This window comes from Anomalospiza imberbis, chromosome 13 (genome assembly GCF_031753505.1).
Source record: "Anomalospiza imberbis isolate Cuckoo-Finch-1a 21T00152 chromosome 13, ASM3175350v1, whole genome shotgun sequence".
Taxonomy (NCBI): Eukaryota; Metazoa; Chordata; class Aves; order Passeriformes; family Viduidae; genus Anomalospiza; species Anomalospiza imberbis.
Window position 1 is genome coordinate 18303135 of NC_089693.1, and position 24774 is coordinate 18327908.

Consider the following 24774-nt stretch of genomic DNA (forward strand, 5'->3'; position numbering starts at 1 on the left):
GACCTGCCTCCCTGCCCCGGGCACTGTGTCCCTGCAGGACCTGCCCCCAAACCCGGGCACTGTGTCCCTGCAGGACCTGCCTCCCTGTCCCGGGCACTGTGTCCCTGCAGGACCTGCCTCCCTGCCCCGGGCACTGTGTCCCTGCAGGACCTGCCTCCCTGTCCCGGGCACTGTGTCCCTGCAGGACCTGCCCCCAAACCCGGCACTGTGTCCCTGCAGGACCTGCCCCCAACCCGGGCACTGTGTCCCTGCAGGACCTGCCTCCCTGCCCCGGGCACTGTGTCCCTGCAGGACCTGCCCCCAAACCCGGGCACTGTGTCCCTGCAGGACCTGCCCCCAAACCCGGGCACTGTGTCCCTGCAGGACCTGCCTCCCTGCCCCGGCACTGTGTCCCTGCAGGACCTGCCTCCCTGCCCCGGGCACTGTGTCCCTGCAGGACCTGCCCCCAAACCCGGGCACTGTGTCCCTGCAGGACCTGCCCCCAAACCCGGGCACTGTGTCCCTGCAGGACCTGCCTCCCTGCCCCGGCACTGTGTCCCTGCAGGACCTGCCCCCAAACCCGGGCACTGTGTCCCTGCAGGACCTGCCTCCCTGCCCCGGCACTGTGTCCCTGCAGGACCTGCCTCCCTGCCCCGGGCACTGTGTCCCTGCAGGACCTGCCCCCAAACCCGGGCACTGTGTCCCTGCAGGACCTGCCCCCAAACCCGGGCACTGTGTCCCTGCAGGACCTGCCTCCCTGCCCCGGCACTGTGTCCCTGCAGGACCTGCCCCCAAACCCGGGCACTGTGTCCCTGCAGGACCTGCCCCCAAACCCGGGCACTGTGTCCCTGCAGGACCTGCCTCCCTGCCCCGGGCACTGTGTCCCTGCAGGACCTGCCTCCCTGCCCCGGGCACTGTGTCCCTGCAGGACCTGCCTCCCTGCCCCAGGCACTGTGTCCCTGCAGGACCTGCCCCCAAACCCGGGCACTGTGTCCCTGCAGGACCTGCCCCCAAACCCGGGCACTGTGTCCCTGCAGGACCTGCCTCCCTGCCCCGGCACTGTGTCCCTGCAGGACCTGCCTCCCTGCCCCGGGCACTGTGTCCCTGCAGGACCTGCCTCCCTGCCCCGGGCACTGTGTCCCTGCAGGACCTGCCTCCCTGCCCCGGGCACTGTGTCCCTGCAGGACCTGCCCCCAAACCCGGGCACTGTGTCCCTGCAGGACCTGCCTCCCTGCCCCGGGCACTGTGTCCCTGCAGGACCTGCCCCCAAACCCGGGCACTGTGTCCCTGCAGGACCTGCCTCCCTGCCCCGGGCACTGTGTCCCTGCAGGACCTGCCTCCCTGCCCCAGGCACTGTGTCCCTGCAGGACCTGCCCCCAAACCCGGGCACTGTGTCCCTGCAGGACCTGCCCCCAAACCCGGGCACTGTGTCCCTGCAGGACCTGCCTCCCTGCCCCGGCACTGTGTCCCTGCAGGACCTGCCTCCCTGCCCCGGGCACTGTGTCCCTGCAGGACCTGCCTCCCTGCCCCGGGCACTGTGTCCCTGCAGGACCTGCCTCCCTGCCCCGGGCACTGTGTCCCTGCAGGACCTGCCCCCAAACCCGGGCACTGTGTCCCTGCAGGACCTGCCTCCCTGCCCCGGGCACTGTGTCCCTGCAGGACCTGCCCCCAAACCCGGGCACTGTGTCCCTGCAGGACCTGCCTCCATGCCCCGGGCACTGTGTCCCTGCAGGACCTGCCCCCAAACCCGGGCACTGTGTCCCTGCAGGACCTGCCTCCATGCCCCGGGCACTGTGTCCCTGCAGGACCTGCCTCCATGCCCACCGCGCTGGGAAGCGGTGGGACGGCCCCGGGGGGTGAAAGGGGGAACGGGAAGCTGGGGGATGGCAGTGGGTGCTGCGGGGGTGTCAGCCAGGGGCTGGGTTTGGGGCTGAGGGGTGGGATGGGGAGCAGGGTACATGGGATGCTCCAGAGGTCTGGTGGGCTCCCTGCCCACCATCTCTGAGCTGGTTATTTGTATTTCATTATATATATATATATATATATATATATATATATATATATGCGCAAATATATATATATAAATAACATATATTAAAATATATTTGTATTATATATGTTGTATGTTATATGTTATATATATATTATATATATAATAAATTTTATATTTCAATTATATATATTATATATCTTGTATTATAAATTTTTAAATATTTTTAAATATTTATATATATATATTATATTTTGTTATTTATATATATTTATACTAAATTATTTATTATGGGCTGATCAAGGGGATGAAATACACAACACCTGGCATCGGCCTCACTCTTTGGAAAGAGGCAGTGGGAAAAGAGTGCAAACAGGGGGGAGAGGTAAAACAGGGAAGAAAGGAGGAAACACAAGCAGGTCCCAGTGCTGTCCGTGCGGCCTCACTCACCACCATGCGGTTGAGGGACACCCAGCAGTCGTCGGGGAAGTCCTGCAGCATGGGCACCAGGAACTGCAGGCAGCCGTCCCAGTGGCACAGCAGCAGCATCATCCCAATGAGGTTGACGATCCTCACCACGGCGCTGGCCAGGTCGTAGGTCATGTGGAAAATCTGCGGGCACACAGGAGCAGGTGAGATGGCAGCTCCCCCAAGCAGCCCCCAGGGTCATACACACAGTGCCAGGCTCCAGAACCCTGCTGAAGGGACAGAAAAGCTGCACTAGCTCAGCTCAGGCACAGCAGAACCAGCTGAAAACCAGCTTAAAAACCAAAACACAGAACCAGGCAGCAGAACCAGCTGAAAACCAGCTTAAAAACCAAAACACAGAACCAGGCTCCAGAACCAGCTGAAAACCAGCTTAAAAACCAAAACACAGAACCAGGCAGCAGAACCAGCTGAAAACCAGCTTAAAAACCAAAACACAGAACCAGGCAGCAGAACCAGCTGAAAACCAGCTTAAAAACCAAAACACAGAACCAGGCAGCAGAACCAGCTGAAAACCAGCTTAAAAACCAAAATACAAACTCATCATCAGTCACCCCTCCTGCTCTGTGACTTTGCCTTCTAATTTATCATTAAAAGCTCCATAACTCCTTCTGTAAAATAAGCTGATTGCAAATATTTCTGGACCATCAGGCACTCCTCAGGAATCAACTCTATAATTCCCTCTTTTAGCTGCAATGCCCTTCTTTGCTTTCTGTTCTTGCTGGATACGTGTTCCACAGTGACCCATGGTGGCAGCTGCCTTTGTACTGGATGTCAGCTGCAGTCTCTGCACGAATCAAATGCAACAAGGAACAGGCCTCCAACTCAGCAGAGGCTTCTGGAAGAGGATCTGATTCATCTCTTTCTTTGTGTTCCTTGTGTTCTGCTGCTACACCCCTGCCCAGGTAGGCAAGGAAAAGAGAACCATGGCAGACAGGGCTGATTTTCCTCATCTGTCAGTTCTTCACGTGGAAAATAAAGCTGCAAACACAACTTTCCTACAGGTCAGAAGTGACGCAGCGCCTGATCCAGGGAGGTTCAGGTGCCTCACCTGGGCATCACCTTCCAAGGGACATGAAGGTCAGGGTGGTTTGTGACACAGGGGGCAGGCTGTGTGATGTGTGCCCAAATCCATACACCTCCTGGCTGCTCCAACAGGGACGATCCTGCTCCTCCCACCACCAGGGCACTGTGTGCAAGCCACCTTTGCCCACACCAGAGATCGGCCTCTCATCCCACAGGAAGGCAGCTCAACAGCTAAAACAACAGAGAACCTTTGTTAACAGGCAAAGGAATCACATTTTTGCAGCTGGAATTGCTGCTGTTGGAGCTGCCTGTCCAGTTGGAATGGCTGTTTCCACACCAGCCATGCCCACCTCAGGGTCCCACGCCCACAGCGATGCTCATGTGCCCAACCCTTGCCAGGAGGGAGCACAAAGGATGCTGGAATCCAAAAGGATGAATGATTTGGATAACTGCTCCATTATTTCCCTGCATCCAGGCTGGAGCCCACACTGCCAGTGTGAGAAAGGCCATTTAAGTGATCTTTCAGGGCTGAAAAGAAGAATATCTCCAAAATCCAGCATGAAAGGCTGTTCTAGGAAATCCAGCTCTCGCTGCTGACTCAATAGGTCAGTATGAAAGCTGAGCACATAATTCATACAGAATAATTCCTCCTGGTTTCCTCTGTTTTCCTCCCCCTGCAGAAATGATCATTCTCATTTAGATAACCCAGAGCGAATCCATCCTGTTGGAATGACAGCCCGGGGCTGTGCTTTTAATGAAGCTGGAGCAGCAGTTTGCAGAAGGATCTTCTGTGCCACCAGGGTTTTTCTGTGCTAATGACTTTTCCTCTCACACCTCCGGGTGTTTTTCAAAGAGCTCCAGCCCTGCTGTAACCCAGGGAGCTCCAGCCAGGGGCAGGGAGAAGCCCTGTCAGATTGAGGAGGGACGTGCCTTCCTTCCTTTGATAGATGAAAAGCGGACAGCGAAGAGCCCGAGGGCATGGATGGCTCAGGGACCAGGTGATGGATAAGGAGCTTCTGAGAGGAGGGTTGGGATCTATCCGAGTCAGGCTAGGGCACAGAGCCTTTATTTGGTGCATGCAAAGAGAGGAGAGGGTGGATTCAGCTCCTTCTCTGCACCTTGGGATCTGGACTGGAACACTGGAGCCACTGGATGGGAACAGATCCCTGAGGGTGACACACCTGGGCTGTGGCACCTGAGAAGGAGCTCAGGGATTCCCAGGAGTAATTATGATTATGAACTGCAAATGTCTGAGCTGCAGGTGAGACAACTCCAGTTCCAAATGTCTCAGGAGTTCCCAGCTCCTGCCCACTCCCTGGAACACATTTGCATTCCCATGCAAGAGAAAACCAGGAGCCCTCCTGGTGCAGGAATAACTGTGAAGGGCTGGGAACAAACACCTTCCACTGAGAAGCTCCTACTGCAAAGAGGGGCTGGTGTCACAGGGAATTCTGACCCAGTAATGTGCTGGAGGGCATTGCAGTGCCCTCCAGCACTTCCTTGGCTCACCAGGGAGAGGAGGGCCAGGAACATTCCGGAAGAGCTGGTGCATGCACGAGCACAGGAACGTGAGTGGTAACTGCAGCTTCTCTGGTTTCCATCAGGAACACTTGGGACTTTGTGTCCCGTTGTAACACAACCCAGACTGGGTCCCAGAGCATCACAGCTCCTTCCACCCCTGCACTGCCTGTGCTTCCTGACTTTCTGCTGCTTGCACTGGGAAAAAGGGAGTCAGGAGAAGAGCCGAGCATGGATTCACATTTAAAGGATATTCTTGAATAGAGTTAATATCCCTGGTTTTTGACAGACCAAAACAAGCTCTGGCTTCAGCATCCCTGCTACAAAATCAGCAAGGTCCTTCCAGCCAAAGGACACCTCGCAATTCTTGTGGAAAGGACAGCTTGGGAAAGTGGGAGGACCAAAACTTCCCTCCAAAAGTCATTTCTGGTTATGTAAGAGCTCCATCTCGGAAACTCTGCTTATACAGAACGAGCTATCTGGATCCTATCAGAAGGAATCTGAAATCCTGTCAGCCCCAAATAACTGTGCAGCCCTCCTCCATCCATCCTGGACTGCAGCAGCCTTCCTCCAACCTCAGCACTTGAGCTGGAAGGAATCAAGGGCACCTTGGAGAAGTGGGGCCTGGCTCTGGCAGTGGCTCCAATCAAGGCTGTGTTTAATTAGGCGTGCTGGTCTGTGCTGGCACAAGGCTTAGGTGCTGTCCAAACCACGGCCACCACCATCCCTCTGCTCCAGGCTGGCCACCACCATCCCTCTGCTCCAGGCTGGCCACCACCATCCCTCTGCTCCAGGCTGGCCACCACCATCCCTCTGCTCCAGCTGGGGCCACCACGATTCCTCTGCTCTGGCCAGCTGGGGCCCTGGGGCTGCCCTGTCCATGGGCACATCCTGGGGCAGCGCTGGGCAGGGCAGCAGCTGCTCCAGGCACACCCGGCCAGGTGTGCCCTTGGCACAGCCCCTGGCCCTGGCCCTGCTGGCACAGCTAGGCTTGGATCTGACTGCACAGCTGGGCTGGGATCTGACTGCACAGCCCTGCTGAGATCTGACTGCACATCTGGGCTTGGATCTGACTGCACAGCTGGGCTTGGATCTGACTGCACAGCTGGGCTGAGATCTGACTGCACAGCTGGGCTGAGATCTGACTGCACAGCTGGGCTGGGATCTGACTGCACAGCCCTGCTGAGATCTGACTGCACATCTGGGCTTGGATCTGACTGCACAGCTGGGCTGAGATCTGACTGCACAGCTGGGCTGAGATCTGACTGCACAGCTGGGCTGGGATCTGACTGCACAGCCCTGCTGGGATCTGACTGCACATCTGGGCTTGGATCTGACTGCACAGCTGGGCTGAGATCTGACTGTAAATCCGGGCTGGGATCTGACTGCACAGCTGGGCTGGGATCTGACTGCACAGCTGGGCTGGGATCTGACTGCACAGCTGGGCTGAGATCTGACTGCACAGCTGGGCTGGGATCTGACTGCACAGCCCTGCTGAGATCTGACTGCACAGCTGGGCTGAGATCTGACTGCACAGCTGAGCTGAGATCTGACTGCACAGCTGGGCTGGGATCTGACTGCACAGCTGGGCTTGGATCTGACTGCACAGCTGGGCTGAGATCTGACTGCACAGCCCTGCTGAGATCTGACTGCACAGCTGGGCTGAGATCTGACTGCACAGCTGGGCTGGGATCTGACTGCACAGCTGGGCTGGGATCTGACTCCACAGCTGGGCTTGGATCTGACTGCACAGCTGGGCTGGGATCTGACTGCACATCTGGGCTGAGGTCTGACTGCACATCTGGGCTGAGGTCTGACTGCACAGCTGGGCTGGGGTCTGACTGCACAGCTGGGCTGGGATCTGACTGCACAGCCCTGCTGGGATCTGACTGCACATCTGGGCTGGGATCTGACTGCACAGCCCTGCTGGGATCTGACTGCACATCTGGGCTGGGGTCTGACTGCACAGCTGGGCTGAGATCTGACTGCACAGCTGGGCTGGGATCTGACTGCACACCCCTGCTGCCTTTTCACACTCTGGAGGTGCTGTGCCTGGAATCAAGGGGCTTTGCCAGGGCTTTGGGGGCCCTGATGCAGAGGCACCCCGATGATCCCGGCTGAGGCAGGGCGAGCCAGCAGATCTGAGCACTGGCTCTGGCAGGACTCGCTGCCATCCATGGGGCTCCTGAACAGATTCTGCTCCACAGGAAAGCACTGAAACTGCTTGTTGCCCTTCACTACTGCACTGCCAACGTGGCAGGAATTCTGTAGCTCCACATCCCGGCTGGTCCTGAGCCAGTGCTGGTGTCTGTGCCCACACCATGGTTAATATACAACTGTGATAAATCCCCTGGGAATAATTAAGGAGCTGTGACACTGCTCCAGCTTAATAGAAGCAAAGAATTTACTCTTCATTTATGGCTTAAAAAACCCACAGACTTGAGAAGGAAATACAAATCTCAAAAGAGAATCAAAACAGTCTCATATGCTGTTGTGAGTGCTCCAGGGTCAGAGTTAAGGTTGTTCCGCTGTGAGGAAAAACGTGTTTACTTACATTTAAGAAGAGTATTTGTGGGCTGTGGGGAAGAAAGTTGACATGTCTTTCAGTCTGCCTTTCCCTCCTTGGCTTCTGAAGATAACAGAGGTAAAGATCCATTTTCCTCACAGAGGCATTAGCTGCCTTTTCAAATCTCGGTGTTAATCTCCCAATAGACTGAGGATAGGTGGGTGCTGCAAGGAGTTTTTCTGAGCCTAAAATCCAGTTTAGCCAGATTACTGAGGGTGGCTGTGCTGAGGCCCTGCAGCAGCAGCTGCTGTGCCTCTGGATTACCCAAAACCACTCATCTTTTTTAGTCCCAAGACCAGCCTGGACAACAAGCTCATTCCAGCTAATGTGCAAACTGAAGGCAGCTCTCTGAAAAAAAAAACAGTGATTTGGGTGATTTGGGGATCAGTGCCAGCTCTCGTGGCAAATGTCACCTTCTGCACAGCCAGGGTGAGCCCTGACTGGCACAACTCATGGAAGAGGGGAAGGGTTTGGGAGCCCTGATGAGCAGACCCATCCTAGGAAGCTGCAGTGAGGGAGAGACAAAGAACACACAACTGGCAGGGTGGGCTTCCCCAGGAGGACACACCTGCCTGGGCACACACAGGTCACTGAGGCACAGGAGCCCTGGGCACACAGAGCCAGGCCTGAGCACACCCGGGGCACACAGAGCTGCCCTGAGCCACTCTGAGCATGCACAGCAAACAGGGCTGGCAGGGAAAGGGCAGCCCCCCCAGGAATTCCGCCTGTGGAATGAACCCAGCCTGCTGGCACACACGGTGTTTCAGCAAGCAAAGCAACATCTCAGCTGCTCCTTTCCCTCTCCTGCTGCTGCTGTGGGAAATGCATCATCCCCTGCTTCTTGCTCCTTCCTCACCTTCCCCAACTTCCTATTTATTCTCCCAGTGATGTCACATTTAAGCTGCGTCGAAATATAATCCAATTTGACTCCAGGAGGTTTCCTGTCCTGAGCAACTCCTCGGGTTTTGGTCTTTAGGAAGAATGGATACATTTTTACACATTTTTTTCCTTCGGAAGAGCAGACAAAATCCTGTTCTAGCCACTAAATTATACAAAGATAGAAACTTTGAATTTCCAAGGCAATTGTTGCTGCCAACAGGCTGAGCTGGGGAAGAAGAATCCCGTAAAGAAACAGAGTTGGGTTTACCAACACCTCGGGAAGCAGGATCCCTTCAGAAGGAGCAGCGCTGGGTCAGACATGTTACAGACATACATTATAATATTGGCTTTTGGCAAATATTGAAATGGATTTTACATGTATAGTGTTCAAGCAAGTTTGTTATAAAGATATGGTTTTTATTTCTGGTGTTAATTAAGCTTAGACAGAGTAGTGCAATAGCTGATATCAGTGTGCTCGTGTTAAAATGCCTGCTGGGATGGGATAACACCCAGGATGAGGACACCTGAACAGATCTGCCAGCCATCAGCACTCACCCTCTGTGAGGGTCAGTGTGGACCAAGCCCAAAACTGGAGGTGGTAAAACGGACTAAAACCACAATCCAGGAATACACATGGTCTAAGAAGGCAGACCTGAGGAGGAGCCATGCTAAACAATTCTGAGAACATGTAAACTCGTTTGGGGAAAAGTTTACTGTGCGTAAGGGCCTATGAATATGCAAAGAGCTGATGTAATGAAAAGGTGTTTAAGGGGTATCCCCGACGATAACAGAGTGCTCTTGCCTGCTGCCATAACAACCTTTGCTCTGTGGTCCTTATCTCCGAGCGTCCTTTATTAAACCTTTTACGTTTTCACCGGAGAGTGAACGTGTTTCTCACAGACAGCTCTGGGCTGTGCCCATCACGGCGTGCCTGGGACAAGGAGGAAGCTGGGATGCAGACTGGTTGGGCCAGGCTGGCAGCAGCAGGCAGCAGATGGGCTGGAGCTGGGACGGGCTGTGGAGCACAGCTACATCTGCAGGCTGTGTGCACACTCCAGCACGGGCTGGGGCTGTGCTCAGCCGCTTTCTGCTGTGCCAGCAGCCAGCCAGAGCCAGAAGATCAAGTTTTAGATGAAGGCAAGAGTTTGGGGTTGATTCTCTTTTTCTGCTTGCTTTGCACCGAGTGACACAGGCAATGTCAGCAGAGCTGCTGAGGCTGCCTGGAGTCACGCCGTGCCTCGCGGGGCAGGGCCCGGCCGTGCGCCGGTGCAGCAGCCGCTGCAGGGGAGCGCTCCCAGGCCCAGGTGCTAGCGGAGATAGCCAAGCACATTTTACACTCCAAACACAATCATCCTTTGTGCTGCCGTGGCAGTTTTCCTCTGCAGGTCTCGGCGGCTGTGCTGACACTCATCTGCTGTGTTCCCAATCTCCCTGAGCTCCGCTGTCCCGGAGGGGCCAGCAGGGCACAGAACAGGGAAAAGCCTCTTGCACTGGAAGCTGAGGGCAAAGTTTTAGCTCTGATCTGCTGCTCACGGGCTGTGGCTGAGCCAGGCCCAAGTGTGTGTGTGCGCAGGCAGGACAGCCCAAGCAGTGCTCCTGCCCCAGGCCGGGGCTGGAAAGCTCTGTAAGGGACCATGCAAGCCTCCACCTCCTCCTCAGATGATTTAACTCTTCCCAGGCAGCTTGCTCCTGGCCACTGAAGTTCTTCCCCAGGCAGGAGCTCTCAGGGAACAGAGACAGAGAACAGCAGAAAGCAAAAGAGGGAAAAATGGCATTTTCTTGCCTTCTTCCTCCGAGACTTGTGTCTACTGGAAAATATTTACAGCAGAGAAAGGTGAAATAGCAGGACTAATTAGCACTGAGAAGGCTGGCGTAGCTGGCAGATGTTTATGGATATATATAAACCCCAAAGATCCTGCCACCACCGTGTGTTTTGCCTCTTGCACTCTCGGAGTTGAGGTTGTCATGACAGCAGCCCCCCTTCCTCTCCCCATGCCACCATTCCCAGCCTAGACTTTAATCTTCATCATTTTAAGAACTTTTGTCACCACGGCAACGTGACACAGACTTTTAAAAATATTTTCTAGCACAACTCAAACGACTGTCTTTCCTGCACGGTTCCCTTTCAACCTCCAGGAAAAAACACTTGGGGTTGGGTTGTGGCACCACGAGTGTGAGACTGCCTTGGGTGTGAGACAGCAGCAGGCAGCTCCAGGGAGGAAGGACGGTGGCACTGTCACCTCCAGGAACAGCAACACAAGGACTGGGGCCAGGGCTTTTTCCAGAAGCTCTGTGACTTTAGAGGAAGCTCTCCTTTGCTTTTCCATGGGGTTTATGTTCCCACACGCCCCCAGCTCAGGTTTTCCAGGATCTCTCGGTGCCTTTGGAAAAGGGAAGGAAAACAAGCCCCCAGAGCTGTAAATAGGTTGGGTGTCTCGCTCTCAAGGGGAATTAGATCTCTTACTTGCTGAGACTGGCTCTAATCTCTCAGGGCTCTTATCTGCATCTTTGGGAATTGTAGTCCTTCTGAGAGGCTTGCAATGAATCACTGCTGGAAATAGGTCACGGGCTTTTTTGGACGTTTAAGAATGACCACAGTCATCAGACAAAAGGTCTGCCTTGCTCAGGAGCTATAGATAGATGTGCCCAGGGAAAGGAATATCTGGGATGCTGAGGGGAAAGGAGGCTTAAATCCCTGAGAAAGGGACAAGGCACACAAAACTGGGAAAACAGGAAACTGGGGCCTGCAGGCCTGGAAATGGCTCCAGACGGGCACTGAGAGGTGCAGGCTGGTGCCAGGGTCCGTGCTGGCTCAGGGAACAGCAGCATGGGGAGGTGATGGATGCCTGACCCAGGAGCTGCAGGTGAGGCTGCAGCCTCTGCCAGGAGGGCTCATTTGTGGTCGGAGCAAACCTGCCTGGGCTAAGTGGAAAATCAGCCTGGAAAGCACTGAGCTGCCAGGCCACAGTCAGTGCAAGCAGCTGGCTCGGAGCAAACACTGCTGGCAGCACTGCTCAGGCCGTGCCAGCCCACTGCCAGCCTTGTCCCTGCTCAGGCCGTGCCAGCCCACTGCCAGCCTTGTCCCTGCTCAGGCCGTGCCAGCCCACTGCCAGCCTTGTCCCTGCTCAGGCCGTGCCAGCCCACTGCCAGCCTTGTCCCTGCTCAGGCTGTGCCAGTGCCCAGGTCTGTGCCAGCCTTGCCCCCTGGACCTGTTTCCAGAGGACATTAGGAAGCTGTGCTAAGGAAGGGGATCCCAACCCCTTTCCTTCCATGCCATGGCTCTTTGGAAGCTGTTTGACTTCCATGAAGTGACAGCTTCAGCACAGTCTGAAGGTCCCTGATCAGGAGGTAGAATTAAACACCAGTAAATTAAATCACTTATTGTTTTAGAGCTGTTGTCTTGGAGCTCATCTGATGCTCCCTCTGCAGCATCTGAGAGCGGATTCAGTGAATGTCTGGTGTGCCACAGGTGCCTCCCTGTCTACATTCCACAGGCTGACCTGGGAAGCAGGGACTGCCAGCTCTGTATCCATAAACACACCACCAGGACATGGCAGAAACACAATCCCACCAAGAGAACAGACTCTTCAATGAGAAACAGAATTGTCTTCTCAAAGTTTGGATTGCCTGTAGAATTCTTGTTCCCAATTTCATAAAGAAATCAGCAGCAACCTTTGTTTTCTTATTCCTTTCAGTCCCACCTGAATTTTTTGTTTAAAATTCAGAACAGATTTTTTTAAAATCCAAGCTTGATCCCTAGGGATCCATATGATTAACAGCTGAAACTGAATATGAACTCATTAGGTCCCGCCCTGGAACTGCAAACTTGCTGAAGAACCAAAGAACTCCTGCAGTTTGCTCTTGATCAACTCACATTATTTCTTTGATGCTACCTGCATTTCAATCAAGACAGCAAAGCACACACTTGTTATCCTTCTGCTAACCCAGTTTGGGCTTCTGTAGGAGTGCAGGGGAAGAAGAGAGCCAAAAATGCACTCCCCAGAAGGAGCACGTGTCTGTTTGTCTGTGAAAGGCTCTCTCTGCTGGGCACGGCAGGGGCAGCGCGGGCAGGTGAGGCCCTGGCACAGCCCTTGGGATATATTTGATTATCTTCTGTCCCAAAGCAGGACCTGTGGCTGCTGCAGCCTGGCACAGCCTGCCAGGATGCTCCGTGCTCTGCAGGGACGCTGAGCGCTCCCACCTAACTCAATCCTGAGCTCTAATTCCATTACAACCATGGCAACCAGGCACAACTTCCAGCCTGGGCTCTGGGATGCTCCCAGGGGCTGTAACGTCCAGGGAGGAAGCTCCTGGCAGGCCTGGAGCTGGGAATGTTTCCTGTGGCATGGGGCAGAGTGTGGGCACAGCTCACGGTATCATTATTGCTGCTAATAATGAAGGCATGGGACTATTTTTGGGCTAAGAAGGATTTTTTGCTCAGATAAACATCAGTCTCAGAGGCCGTGAGATTTTAGAGGAGCAAGCAGCGGGCCATAGCTCAAGAGTAGTCACAAGCAAAGTCACGGCATCCTGGCCTGGATCAGGGCTGGTGTGGCCAGCAGGAGCAGGGGGGGCATCCTTCCCCTGTGCTCAGCACTGGTGAGGGCACACCTGGAGTGCTGTGCCCAGTCCTGGCCCCTCAGTTTGGGGAGGACGTTGAGACACTCGAGCGCATCCAGAGGAGGCAACGAGGCTGGAGAGAGGCTGGGAACACAAACCCTGTGAGGAACCACTGAGGGAGCTGGGGGTGCTCAGCCTGGAGAAAAGGAGACTCAGGGGTGACCTTATCACTCCACAGCTCCCTGAAGGGTGGCTGTGCTCAGGTGGGGTTGGGCTCTCTCCAGGAACTGACAGAACCAGAGGACACAGCCTCAAGCTGCACCAAGGGAAAGACAGGTTGGATATTAGGAAAAAGTTCTTTACAGAAAGAGTGATAAAGTTCTGGAATGGCTGCCCAGGGAGGTGGTGGAGTCCCCATCCCTGGGTGTGTTTAACAAAGCCTGGATGTGGCACTGGGTGCCAGGGTTCAGCCGGGGTGGTGGGGCTGGGTTGGACTCGATGACCTTGAAGGTCTCTTCCAACCTGGTCCTTCTGTGATTCTGTGAAAGTTTCTTTGTTACAAGGCAGTACAGAACTTCCTAACCCAATGAATAGATGCCACAAGGTTTATTTTGCTTTTCTAACCTATCACCTTTACTGACTTCTGCTGCACTGCGGATACTTTTACCCAAGAGGCTTCTGTCTCACATGCACACATCTGCTTCTGGTGTAACTTCTAAACTCTCAGCTCATTCAATACGACCCCACCCCTACATTATAAACCCTTCACCATCTTATCAATACAATTTCTCCCTTATTTAAAACATATTCTTACTTACAACTATAGAAACATAAGTTGATGATTTTTCTCCTTAATGTCTGTGTGTTGTATTTTTACATCAATGCAAGTTTCCCCCAAGGCTGCAGATCAAACCCTTCAGTGTCTGTGGAAGTTTCTGGTTTTCTGATTCCCACACAGGGGAGCAGAGGATGCTCAGCCCCACGGCCTGGCTGGCACAGGGCTGAGCCCTCCCCTGCAAAGGGATCCACTCTGGGCACTCTTTGCTTTTCCTGCATTTCAGAGGGCAGAAGAAGGGACTGGGGCACCTGTCTGTCACCTGACAGAAGGGACTGGGGCACTTCCCACCCCAGCGACAGAATCCTTGGCTGCAGTCCTGGAGGGACTGGGAAGAGCTGTGCCAGGCTGTGGGCACGGGGAGCACAAACTACAACAGCTTTGTCACTGCTGGGTTTTTCCTAAACTGCTCTGACAGACACCAGTGTGAGGACAGCCAGCAAGGACTGAATCATCTCTGGGGGACCTCAGCAGTGACAGTGTCCCTGCCCAGACTGACACAAATGTATTTTAATGCAGTGTCACACGTCACAGGCGGCCCAGGACGAGTGACAGGGACACAAATGTCCTCCCCTCTCAGCTGGGACAACAACAGCAATGTAACCTTTACCTGCTGCACCCAAGAGGGGACAAATCCCATGGGAACAGCACTGGGAAAGTGAATCCTGAGGAGCTGCAGCTCCCATAACCTTGGCATGCACACCCAAGGCTGCTCCAATGCCAGCAGGAGAGAAAGGGGGAAGTGCTGGGCGAGTTCTTGATTTCCTTGAAGAATCTAGGGCAGGGAAAACTGGTTTTAACTAAGAAGCAGCCTAGATGGTATTTATGAAAGTATGAGGGATTAATTCCTGCTGTGGTTGTCTATAGATTTCATAGATTATATAAAAATGTACTCGGGCAGAACAAAGACATTGAAAAGCAGTATTTAAACTCTACCTAAAATATTCTAACTCCTCCATTAAATCATGCTGGGCAGGAAGAGAGTCCCCAAAGGCTGCCATTTTAATTAGAAATCCAACAGGAAATGCTGCCTGATGACAGCTGTCAGGGCAGGAATCCCAGGAGCCACAGCCAGGGAGAAGGAGGAGATGTGCAGAGCTCTTTGAGGGGTGTCAGACACCAGGATCCCAGCAATCCCAGAAACAGCAGCGCGTTGGAGGTTCAGGAAAATTCAGGGTTATAAACCATCCCTGTGTCTGTGGGAGGAGCTCCCAGGAACCCCAAAGTGGAGCCCTTGGAAGGGGTTCCCTGTGCGAGGAGCTCCCAGGAACCCCAAAGTGGAGCTCTTGGAAGGAGCTCCCAGGAACCCCAAAGTGGAGCTCTTGGAAGGAGCTCCCAGGAACCCCAAAGTGGAGCCCTTGGAAGGGGTTCCCTGTGGGAGGAGCTCCCAGGAACCCCCAAAGTGCCCTTGGAAGGAGCTCCCAGGAACCCCAAAGTGGAGCCCTTGGAAGGGGTTCCCTGTGGGAAGAGCTCCCAGGAACCCCAAAGTGGAGCCCTTGGAAGGGGTTCCCTGTGGGAGGAACTCCCAGGAACCCCCAAAGTGGAACCCTTGGAAGGGGTTCCCTGTGGGAGGAGCTCCCAGGAACCCCCAAAGTGGAGCTCTTGGAAGGAGCTCCCAGGAACCCCAAAGTGGAGCCCTTGGAAGGGGTTCCCTGTGGGAGGAACTCCCAGGAACCCCCAAAGTGGAACCCTTGGAAGGGGTTCCCTGTGGGAGGAGCTCCCAGGAACCCCCAAAGTGGAGCTCTTGGAAGGAGCTCCCAGGAACCCCAAAGTGGAGCCCTTGGAAGGGGTTCCCTGTGGGAGGAACTCCCAGGAACCCCCAAAGTGGAACCCTTGGAAGGGGTTCCCTGTGGGAGGAGCTCCCAGGAACCCCCAAAGTGGAGCCCTTGGAAGGAGCTCCCAGGAACCCCAAAGTGGAGCCCTTGGAAGGGGTTCCCTGTGGGAGGAACTCCCAGGAACCCCAAAGTGGAGCCCTTGGAAGGGGTTCCGTGGGAGGAGCTCCCAGGAACCCCCAAAGTGCCCTTGGAAGGAGCTCCCAGGAACCCCAAAGTGGAGCCCTTGGAAGGGGTTCCCTGTGCGAGGAACTCCCAGGAACCCCAAAGTGGAACCCTTGGAAGGGGTTCCCTGTGGGAGGAGCTCCCAGGAACCCCCAAAGTGCCCTTGGAAGGAGCTCCCAGGAACCCCAAAGTGGAGCCCTTGGAAGGGGTTCCCTGTGGGAGGAGCTCTCAGGAACCCCCAAAGTGGAGCCCTTGGAAGGGGTTCCCTGTGGGAGGAGCTCTCAGGAACCCCCAAAGTGGAGCCCTTGGAAGGGGTTCCTTGTGGGAGGGCCCCCCATGACTGAAAAGCTGCTGTCTCAAGGAGCATTTCCTGGACTGCTTTTGGAATTTGCTGCCTTTTCAGTTTCATTGGTTGCCCCTATCTATGCTGAATATAGCAGGAAAAATTAATACAGAACTCATCTTTTTCTAGCTGACTTATTACTTTGCAGGATTTTCTTTTTATCTCTTCCCTTTTAAGGAAAGAATGCCAAGCTTTTCCTTTCTTCCAGGTTGTTCTCATCAGATTTCTCTGAATTCACTTTACTCTCTGGTGTAGAAGTAGCCCAAGTAACTAAAATTGGACTATTTTTAGACTCAGGTAACCTACAATGGCCATTTATATTATTTTTAGTGCCTATCTCCATCCTGTGCTCCCTCAATGTCTGTTCTCTTTTCATCCTCTCCAGCAGAGCAGCAGAAGGGAAGAAGTGCTAGAGAAGCAGCTTCTACAGAAAAGCTCCACTACAAAACACAAATGGAGCTGCTTTGTGTACTCACTCGTGTTTACTCTGCTTGGTTCTTGTTCAGTTTAAAGGAAACTCAGTCCTGTGGGAATTCAAAACCTGCTCACTGCACCTGTCCTGCCCTGCCCTCCGTGGCCTGGATCATTCTCCAACTCCAAGCTGATTTAATGACACCTCATTGCTGTGAACCCCCAGGCCAGCATCAGGAAAAATTGCCCCAACAGAAAAAGCAAAAATGATGGTAGCAGTTCTGAGAAATGACATGGGGGGATGAAGTCCCCAAGGATGGCAGCACTGATCATTCCTTGCAGCCCCCAGCACCTCTGGGGTTCATTCACAGACATTCTGGGGGGATCCAGCTCTGGGCCTTGCAGAGCCACGCTGGCTGTGCCTCTGGGGGCTCCAGGCTGTGCCCACGTGGCTGCACCTGCCCAGGAACACAGGGAAGGGCTGCACTGGGCCCTGGGGATGTGGAGAATACCCTGCTCCACCCTGGCACTGCCTGCAGCACTGCCTCACAGCAGCAGTGCATTAGGGAGGGCTCAGAGAATCATGGAATCACTCCTGCCCGCAGCACTGGCTCACAGCAGCAGTGCATTTGGGAGGGCTCAGAGAATCAGGGAATCACTCCTGCCCGCAGCACTGCCTCACAGCAGCAGTGCATTTGGGAGGGCTCAGGGTCCCAGGCAATCACTCCTGCCTGCAGCACTGCCTCACAGCAGCAGTGCATTTGGGGGAGCTCAGGGAATCACTCCTGCCTGCAGCACTGCCTCACAGCAGCAGCAGCAGTGCATTTGGGAGGGCTCAGGGAATCAGGGAATCACTCCTGCCCGCAGCACTGCCTCACAGCAGCAGTGCATTTGGGGGAGCTCAGGGTCCCAGAGAATCACTCCTGCCCGCAGCACTGCCTCACAGCAGCAGCAGCAGTGCATTTGGGGGGGCTCAGGGTCCCAGAGAATCACTCCTGCCTGCAGCACTGCCTCACAGCAGCAGCAGCAGTGCATTTGGGAGGGCTCAGGGAATCAGGGAATCACTCCTGCCCGCAGCACTGGCTCAAAGCAGCAGCAGCAGTGCATTTGGGAGGGCTCAGGGTCCCAGGGAATCACTGCTGGTCACCCAGTGCTGACCTCTCCAGAGCTGTGCTAAGGACAGCACTCAGCCCGTTCACTGTGGAAGTGCAGGTGTCCTGCCTGTGGCAGGGGGCTGGAACTGGATGATCTTTAAGGTCCTGTGCAACCCAAGCATTCTGTGATTCCACCATTCCACAAAGGCTGTGACTGCTCCGTGGCTGGGTTTGTACTGACACACTGCAGATCCCACACAAGCTGGGACTCCAGGAGCGGTTCAGACCCACAGCAGGAATTGAGGAAAGCTGACACTGCCTTTTCTCCCCCAAAAAATCCTGCTGGAGTGGTCAAACTGCAGCAGGGCTGGATGTGTGCCCTTGAGAGCAAGCCCTGCTGGAAGAGCGATGGAGAAGGCACCAGTGCAGTGCTCCAGTGCTTTGCATTTCCCATACTGGGTGTCATTTCCAAGAGCACTGCCAACCAGGTGAGTTATAATTCAGTGTCAGATGGTTATGAATGAAGCCGGATCCCTGACCCCAGAAAGCTTTGGCAGAGCAAGAAATGGGAGCAGCTGCAGCCTAAGGGATCAGGCAAGGGCACAAGGGACACCTCCTAGGCAACATTAAGGGAAAGCTTTGGCACTCAGCGATTTCCTGTTTCAAATAACACCACCAAGTTCTCACTTTGCACTTATGGTGCTCTCCCCTCCACAAATGGAACTGGGATTAAGCTGCACATGAGGAGTTCTGCCAGAGCAACACAGGGTGAGCGAGTTGGGCTGTTCCAAAAGCCAGAACTTCCGGGTTTCTCAGCAGCCTGTGAAGGCTCTGAACATCAAAAAAACCCAAGGGTAAACTGAGCATGGGATGAGGCAAATGCAGAGCACTAAACTTGACCTCTTCAGATTTCCAAGCCTGGATGGGAGACCCCAGATTTGAGTATGCCCTGACAGTTTGGGGCTCACAACCCTGAGATCCCAGGTCTGTGTCCCATACTCTTGAAATCTCACAGAATATAAGAGTTTGTGTCCTTCCACTAAACCTGGATTCACAGCACCATCATATGCCAGAGTTTAGTGTCCATGGTGGTGAGACCTGGGAATTCAGTGAGGTTTATCTTCATGACCACCTAGACCTGGAGACCTCCTCCAGGGAATTTGCTCAGAAGCACACAGATGGGTGTGGGCACTCCCAAGGGCAGTAAACAAAATAATCTGAGGGACGAAATTACACAGCCCCAGTGGAAAGACTGAAAATGGAGTCAGGAACAGATGTCTGATACCCCAGTTATTAGTCTGGACCTCCCTAAACCACCAGGAACCTTAAGCTCTGGAAGGACTAGAGTGGTGTTCAGATGTTTAATGAGTGATTGGCGTTTGAAGCTGAGCTTTGTAGCTCCCTAGCACAGAGACATCTGAGCATCAGGATTTCATTATGGCCTCCAGCTGTGCTCCAAATAACGTGGATTTCTGACAAGACAAAGAATTTGGTGATTGTCTCTTCTTCAGATCTGCTGGATGATGAAAAGGAGGTGAGGAGGGAAGTGTTGAGGAACATGAGGGATGAGGTGAAGGGGCTGGAGCAGCATGTATTAACATGCAATCAGAGAAAACCCTAAACTGAACCTCAAAGGAAGAAACTGACTGGAAGGGTTTTTGTCCCATCCCTGGCAGTGCCCAAGGCCAGTCTGCGCGGGGCTTGGAGCAGCCTGGATAATGGAAGATGTCCCTGCCCATGGCAGGAGGTGGAATGAGATGAGCTTTAAGGTCCCAAACCAGCCTGGAATTCCATGATTCCATGACAAGCAACATCACCCTGCTAAAGGAAAGGCAGGAGCCTGCACATTTAGGGCAGTGGGAATCAGGGCTGATGGGGAGCACAGGAGGCTCTGCGGGCAGCTGTGGCTGCACCTGGATCTGCCCAAGCCAGCACGTCCTGGCTGTGACTCAGTGCAGCCAAGGTGACCTGGCAAGCCTGGCAAAGTCACCAAGGGAAGGCCAGCAGTGACAGGCAGGGCCAGCACACAGCTGAGGGTGGCCAGTCCGTGCTGTGCTGAGGGGTCAGCCCCACACTCCCCCACGGGCAGGATGTCCTGCTCTCAGCAGGGTCTCCAGGAAGCAGCAGGATCTCTCCTGGCCATCCCGGGGAGTGGTGGCCATGTCCCTGCTGCAGAAGCTGAACCTGGCACAGCTGGCTCCCAGTGCAGCCAGCAGGACCCAGGGGAGGGCACAGCTTTGCTGTCCTGCTCCCAGCAGGCTCCAAGGACTGGGACACTGCTGCCCCTGAAGGGTCTCCTCGCAGGTGGTGACCCCACCTGGGCAGCCACATTTCCAGGCTTCCACCCAGAGTCAGGCACTACCCACCCTCATGGGGCTGTCCCAGGCTATTCCCAGCTTGCTCCTGGCCCTGTGTCCTGTCACTTCTCTGCTGCCAGTGCTGGCATCTGAAGCTGGCAGCTGCCTCCCATCCATCAGCACATCCCCTGCTCCGTGCCAACTGTCAATTAAGCTGGCACAGGGGTGCAGCCTTCCCACCTTCCTGGCTCCACAGAGCACGGAAGCGCCAGCCTCGGGCAAGGGGTTGGGTGTTGGCTGGGAGGCACAGCGAGCTCTGCACCAGCTGCAAACCAGAGCTGATGGCAGCAGGAAGAAGCCTCTGTGTGGGGTGCTGGTGTCCAGCCCTCCTGCTGAGGAAATGCCCCGGCTGGGGTAAAATATTCCCCAGCCCTTTGAACTTGGCCTTTCCCCTTCATTCACTGTGGAAATAGCCTCGCCCCACAGAACAGCTTCTCCCCACTTCCCAAACAGCAGAGGGAGTTCTGGGGTGGCATCCAACAGCTCACATCTCCCCCAGGAAAAGGAGGGAGCACAAGGCAGCACAGGCGGGCAAATTGTGTTCTCCAAATGACCAGAAAAATTGCTGGCTAATCAAAACAGGCACTGCTTCACTGATTGTAGCTCCGGCTCCTCTCCCCTCCCAGTCCCCCATTAGCTGATCAGGGTCAACTGCTGGGCTCTGCAGCTCTTCCCCTGTGCCTGCAGGGCCTGCAGAGGCTGGAAGGGAAGGCTGGAGGAGCAGCACATCCTGGGGAACCGTTCCTCAGGCAAGAAGAGGCAGAGCCCCGCAGCGCTGTCACCCTGGGGAGCTCCCGCATGGCTCCCGAGCTTGGGGTGTGCAGGAGGCTGTGCAGGGGGGTGACCTGCTCAGGTGTGTGAGGTCCGTGCTCAGGTGTGTGAGGTCCCTGCTCTGTGCAGGTGTGTGAGGTCCCTGCTCAGGTGTGTGAGGTCCCTGCTCAGGTGTGTGAGGTCCGTGCTCAGGTGTGTGAGGTCCCTGCTCAGGTGTGTGAGGTCCCTGCTCTGTGCAGGTGTGTGAGGTCCCTGCTCAGGTGTGTGAGGTCCGTGCTCAGGTGTGTGAGGTCCCTGCTCAGGTGTGTGAGGTCCCTGCTCAGGTGTGTGAGGTCCGTGCTCAGGTGTGTGAGGTCCCTGCTCTGTGCAGGTGTGTGAGGTCCCTGCTCAGGTGTGTGAGGTCCGTGCTCAGGTGTGTGAGGTCCGTGCTCAGGTGTGTGAGGTCCGTGCTCAGGTGTGTGAGGTCCCTGCTCAGGTGTGTGAGGTCCCTGCTCTGTGCAGGGGGTGAGGTCCCTGCTCTGTGATCACTGACACCCAAAGGGACAGGGATCAGCCTGCTTTTCCACAGTGCTGGGGAAGCTCCAAGAGCAGCAGGGATCCCTGTGCCCTGGCTGTGCAGCTGCACACGGGCTGGGAGCAGGGTCCAGCGAGCTCCCACTTCCCAGCAGCAGATGGGAACTGCTACCAGCAGCTGCAGGTCCCCAGCCAGCACTCTGTGCAGCACGGCCAGGCTGAAGGCTGCAGATAAGGGGGGAGTGCTCTGAGATAAGGCTCCTTCCAAAGGCTCCTGGAGGAGTTTGCTGCATGCTGTAGCTCGGGGAGGGGAGGAGGAAGAGGCTAAAGGCCAGAGGAACATGTTCCAGCCTGGCTCCACACCTCACCACCTGCATTCCCAGCACTCCCAGCCAGCCAGGATGGAACTGAAGGGTTTTTTCCATCTTCCCCAAGTGGGCTGTGTTCTTCCTTCCCTGCCAGCTGCTCAAATGACCTTGAAGATGAAAAGGAGGGGGCAAAAAATCCGTGTATGAGAAGAACCATCCCCCTGTGCTTGTACCTCATGTCCAGCAATGTTACTGCTGTGGGGACACAAGAGCAGATCCAGAGAAGACCCCTCAGATTCCCTGGAGTGTAGCTGCACTCTTCCCACCACATTGTGGGGGAACTGTTGGATGGACAGCCCAAAAAAGGTGACAAATATTGCTGCTTGGAATATCCGCCAACAGCCCCCGAAGATCAAACAATCCCATGCCAGGACAGACTGGGGGATGCCACAGCCCTTGCCCAGCTCTTCCTCCTCCTGCCTCCTTTCACAGGAGCCCCTTCATCCTGCTGCCCTCCCCTCCTGCATCTCTTTCCCATTCCAGAGCTGGATTGACTCTGCCTTATGCTCAACACAAAATACCAATGTGTCTTTCAAGTCTGGAGGGAAGAGAGCTGACGTGGAAATTCTTATCTGTCCTCCCCATCAGCCTGAGGTGATTTATCAGCTGAAGAGGCTCCTGGTGGGATGTCTGCGACTGCTGGCAGGGAACAGACATGGGCAGGGAGCTCAGAGTGCCAAGGGACAAGGCTCACCCCCATTCCTGTGCAACACTGGAGAAGCAATGACCACACTGGATCACAGATTTTTCACTTGAATCATGAATTTTTTTCCTCTCTACAAAGGACAGCCCTTGTCATCCTTCCTGTGCATTCAAGAGTAGATGGGAATGGAAAGGAAGGTGCTGGCTCCACTTTGCACCTCCCATGGATGCTCCAGCACAGGGCAGGGACAGGGGGAGATCCAGGGAGAGGGAAGTGGTGGGCTCATGACACCCAGAGTTCAGCAGTGCACTCATTTACTCCAAAGCACCAGAGGAACATCCCCTCCAGCTGGGCAGAGGGCCTGACAGAAGCCTCTGGACTTTGGCTGCCTCAAGTTTGTGTAATTAACTGCACAATTCCAGCCTAATTCCCTGCAGCCTCAGCAAGAGGCACACAGTTGGGATAAAGTGTGATTAGTGGCTGTTTGGGTGATGCACACTGGAGAGGAGGCTAATCAGCCCTATTCCAGGGACAGCCTCTCCAAACTGGGCTGCACTGAGCAAATCAAGAGGAATTAACACACGGCACTTTGCTGGGTGAAAAAAATATATAAATGAAGAAAAAACAAACACAGCTGCTGCGTCTTAACTGCTCTCCACCCTCTCCAGGGACTTGAGAAAAGCAGGCCTGTCAGCTCCTTTAAGGGACATTATCCTCACAGTTTCTCTCCAGTGTTTACAAGGAAGCACTGCTGCTGCTTGCTGGAGTGCTTGTCAGTGCCAACACAGAGAGAGGCTCTCCCAAAGTTCACCCTCTGGAGCTCCTCCGTGCTGGAGCAGAGCTCAGGTGATCCCAGAGGAGGGATCCAGCTGCTCCCTGCTCCCAAGCTCTGCTGTCTTCAGCCATCTTCAGCTCTTGACTCCTCCCTTACCTCAAGATCTGCCCTCAGGCCAGCCTCCTTCTTCTCCAACACAGACCCTGACTGTTTCTTGATGACCCATCCTGGCTGGATCCAAACCTCAGAAACAGCCTCCCCAAATTTCTGCCTCTCTCCAAAGCCCCGGGAACTGGACACCCAGAGAAACCACAATCCCAGCCTCACTCTGCTCGTGTCCCCTCATGACCCCAAGCCCACTGGATACATCCCAGACTGATGAGGCTGAGATAAAGATGGGAATGTCCCACCCAGGGCAGGTTTCTAGCGAGGAGAGTGAACAGTGTCCCCAGCCCTGGGGAAGGGTCACCCTGCAGAGAGGTGTGTTGGTGTCACAGCTCTGCAGGGTGGCTCAGAGTGCCTGGTGGCTCCTTGTGGGGCGACTGAGCTGCAGCTGATACCTGTGAGGTGCCTTCATTCCGTGGCAGGGGACACGGTGGCACTCCAGGCCCGTGGCTCAGCCCACGCCCAGAAGGGAGCCAGGAGAATTCTGGTGTTTCTGTTTTCAGATCACATCTCTCACTTTCTCTTTCCAGCTGTCACCAGAGGCAGAATGTTCCCCCCGACGAGGCCTTCCCTGATTCCTGGCTTCTCCCTCATAAATACTGGATGAGCAAATGGCAAAGACACCATCAGCAGCAGCTCAGCAGGGACAGGGCTTTGCATGTGTCACTGACACTCCCTGTGTGTGCTGCCACCACGCCAGCAGTGCCAGGGTTGGACAGGGGGCATGTTCATGAAAAGCAGGGCAATTACCTGCTCTCTTCCATTCTATGGCACAGTCTTGTTGGGGAGCTCCAGGACAAGCATTACCCAGCTCTGGCAGCGGCTGCTCTGCAGGACTTCTGGCTTGGGAAGGGAAGGAGACACAAGGGAGGAACAGGTACCAAAATTCTCCTGACCATGTGAGAGCAGAGAGGGTGAGAGGCACTGGCGTAACAGAGAACAGGGGCCAGGCACTCCTGGGAGTGAAACACTGGGAGGAACGTCAGCACCATTAGAATCCTTCCCAGGTGAAGTGATGCTTGGATGAAATGAATGAAAAAGTGCTTGTATTGAAGTTCTAAATGTACTTCCAAGTCCTCTTCCAAGAAGGAAAATGATTCCATGCATTGCAAAGAGATTTCAGAAATATTTTCCATTCTAATGTGACTCTGGGAATGTGGAAATTGCCTCACTCTTTCCTCTAGTCCTCCGAGTATTCCCGCTTAAGCAAAAGAGGGAGAGGGAGGAGTTAGAGCAGAAAATGGAGCTTAAAAATATGCCTCCTTATGAGAGAAGCAAGAATAAAATGTCATCTTTTAGCCTTGAAAAAGTTACCACATTGATTTCTGCTTCATAAAAATGAGGTTAAGTTGAATGCATTAAGCTGGCAAACTGGATAATTACATGTCCTGAAACTGTCTTCCAAACAGCTCTTTTCACAGCAGGGCTCAGAAAATAACTTCATCAATGAGGCTGCTGCCCATTAAACCCTCACACAGCTCTCTGGGCCGGGCTCTTG

General features: G+C 54.5%; 1 protein-coding gene across 1 annotated transcript in view; it reads right to left on the reverse strand.

Moving 5' to 3' along the window:
• The window catches only part of HCN4 (hyperpolarization activated cyclic nucleotide gated potassium channel 4), a 105780-nt gene that overhangs the window by 41042 nt on the left and 39964 nt on the right, over positions 1–24774 (reverse strand). Inside the window, exon 3 of the mRNA XM_068204331.1 lies at positions 2420–2581. Within this exon, the coding sequence (XP_068060432.1) occupies positions 2420–2581 (162 nt within the window). The remainder of the gene's footprint in view (positions 1–2419; positions 2582–24774) is intronic.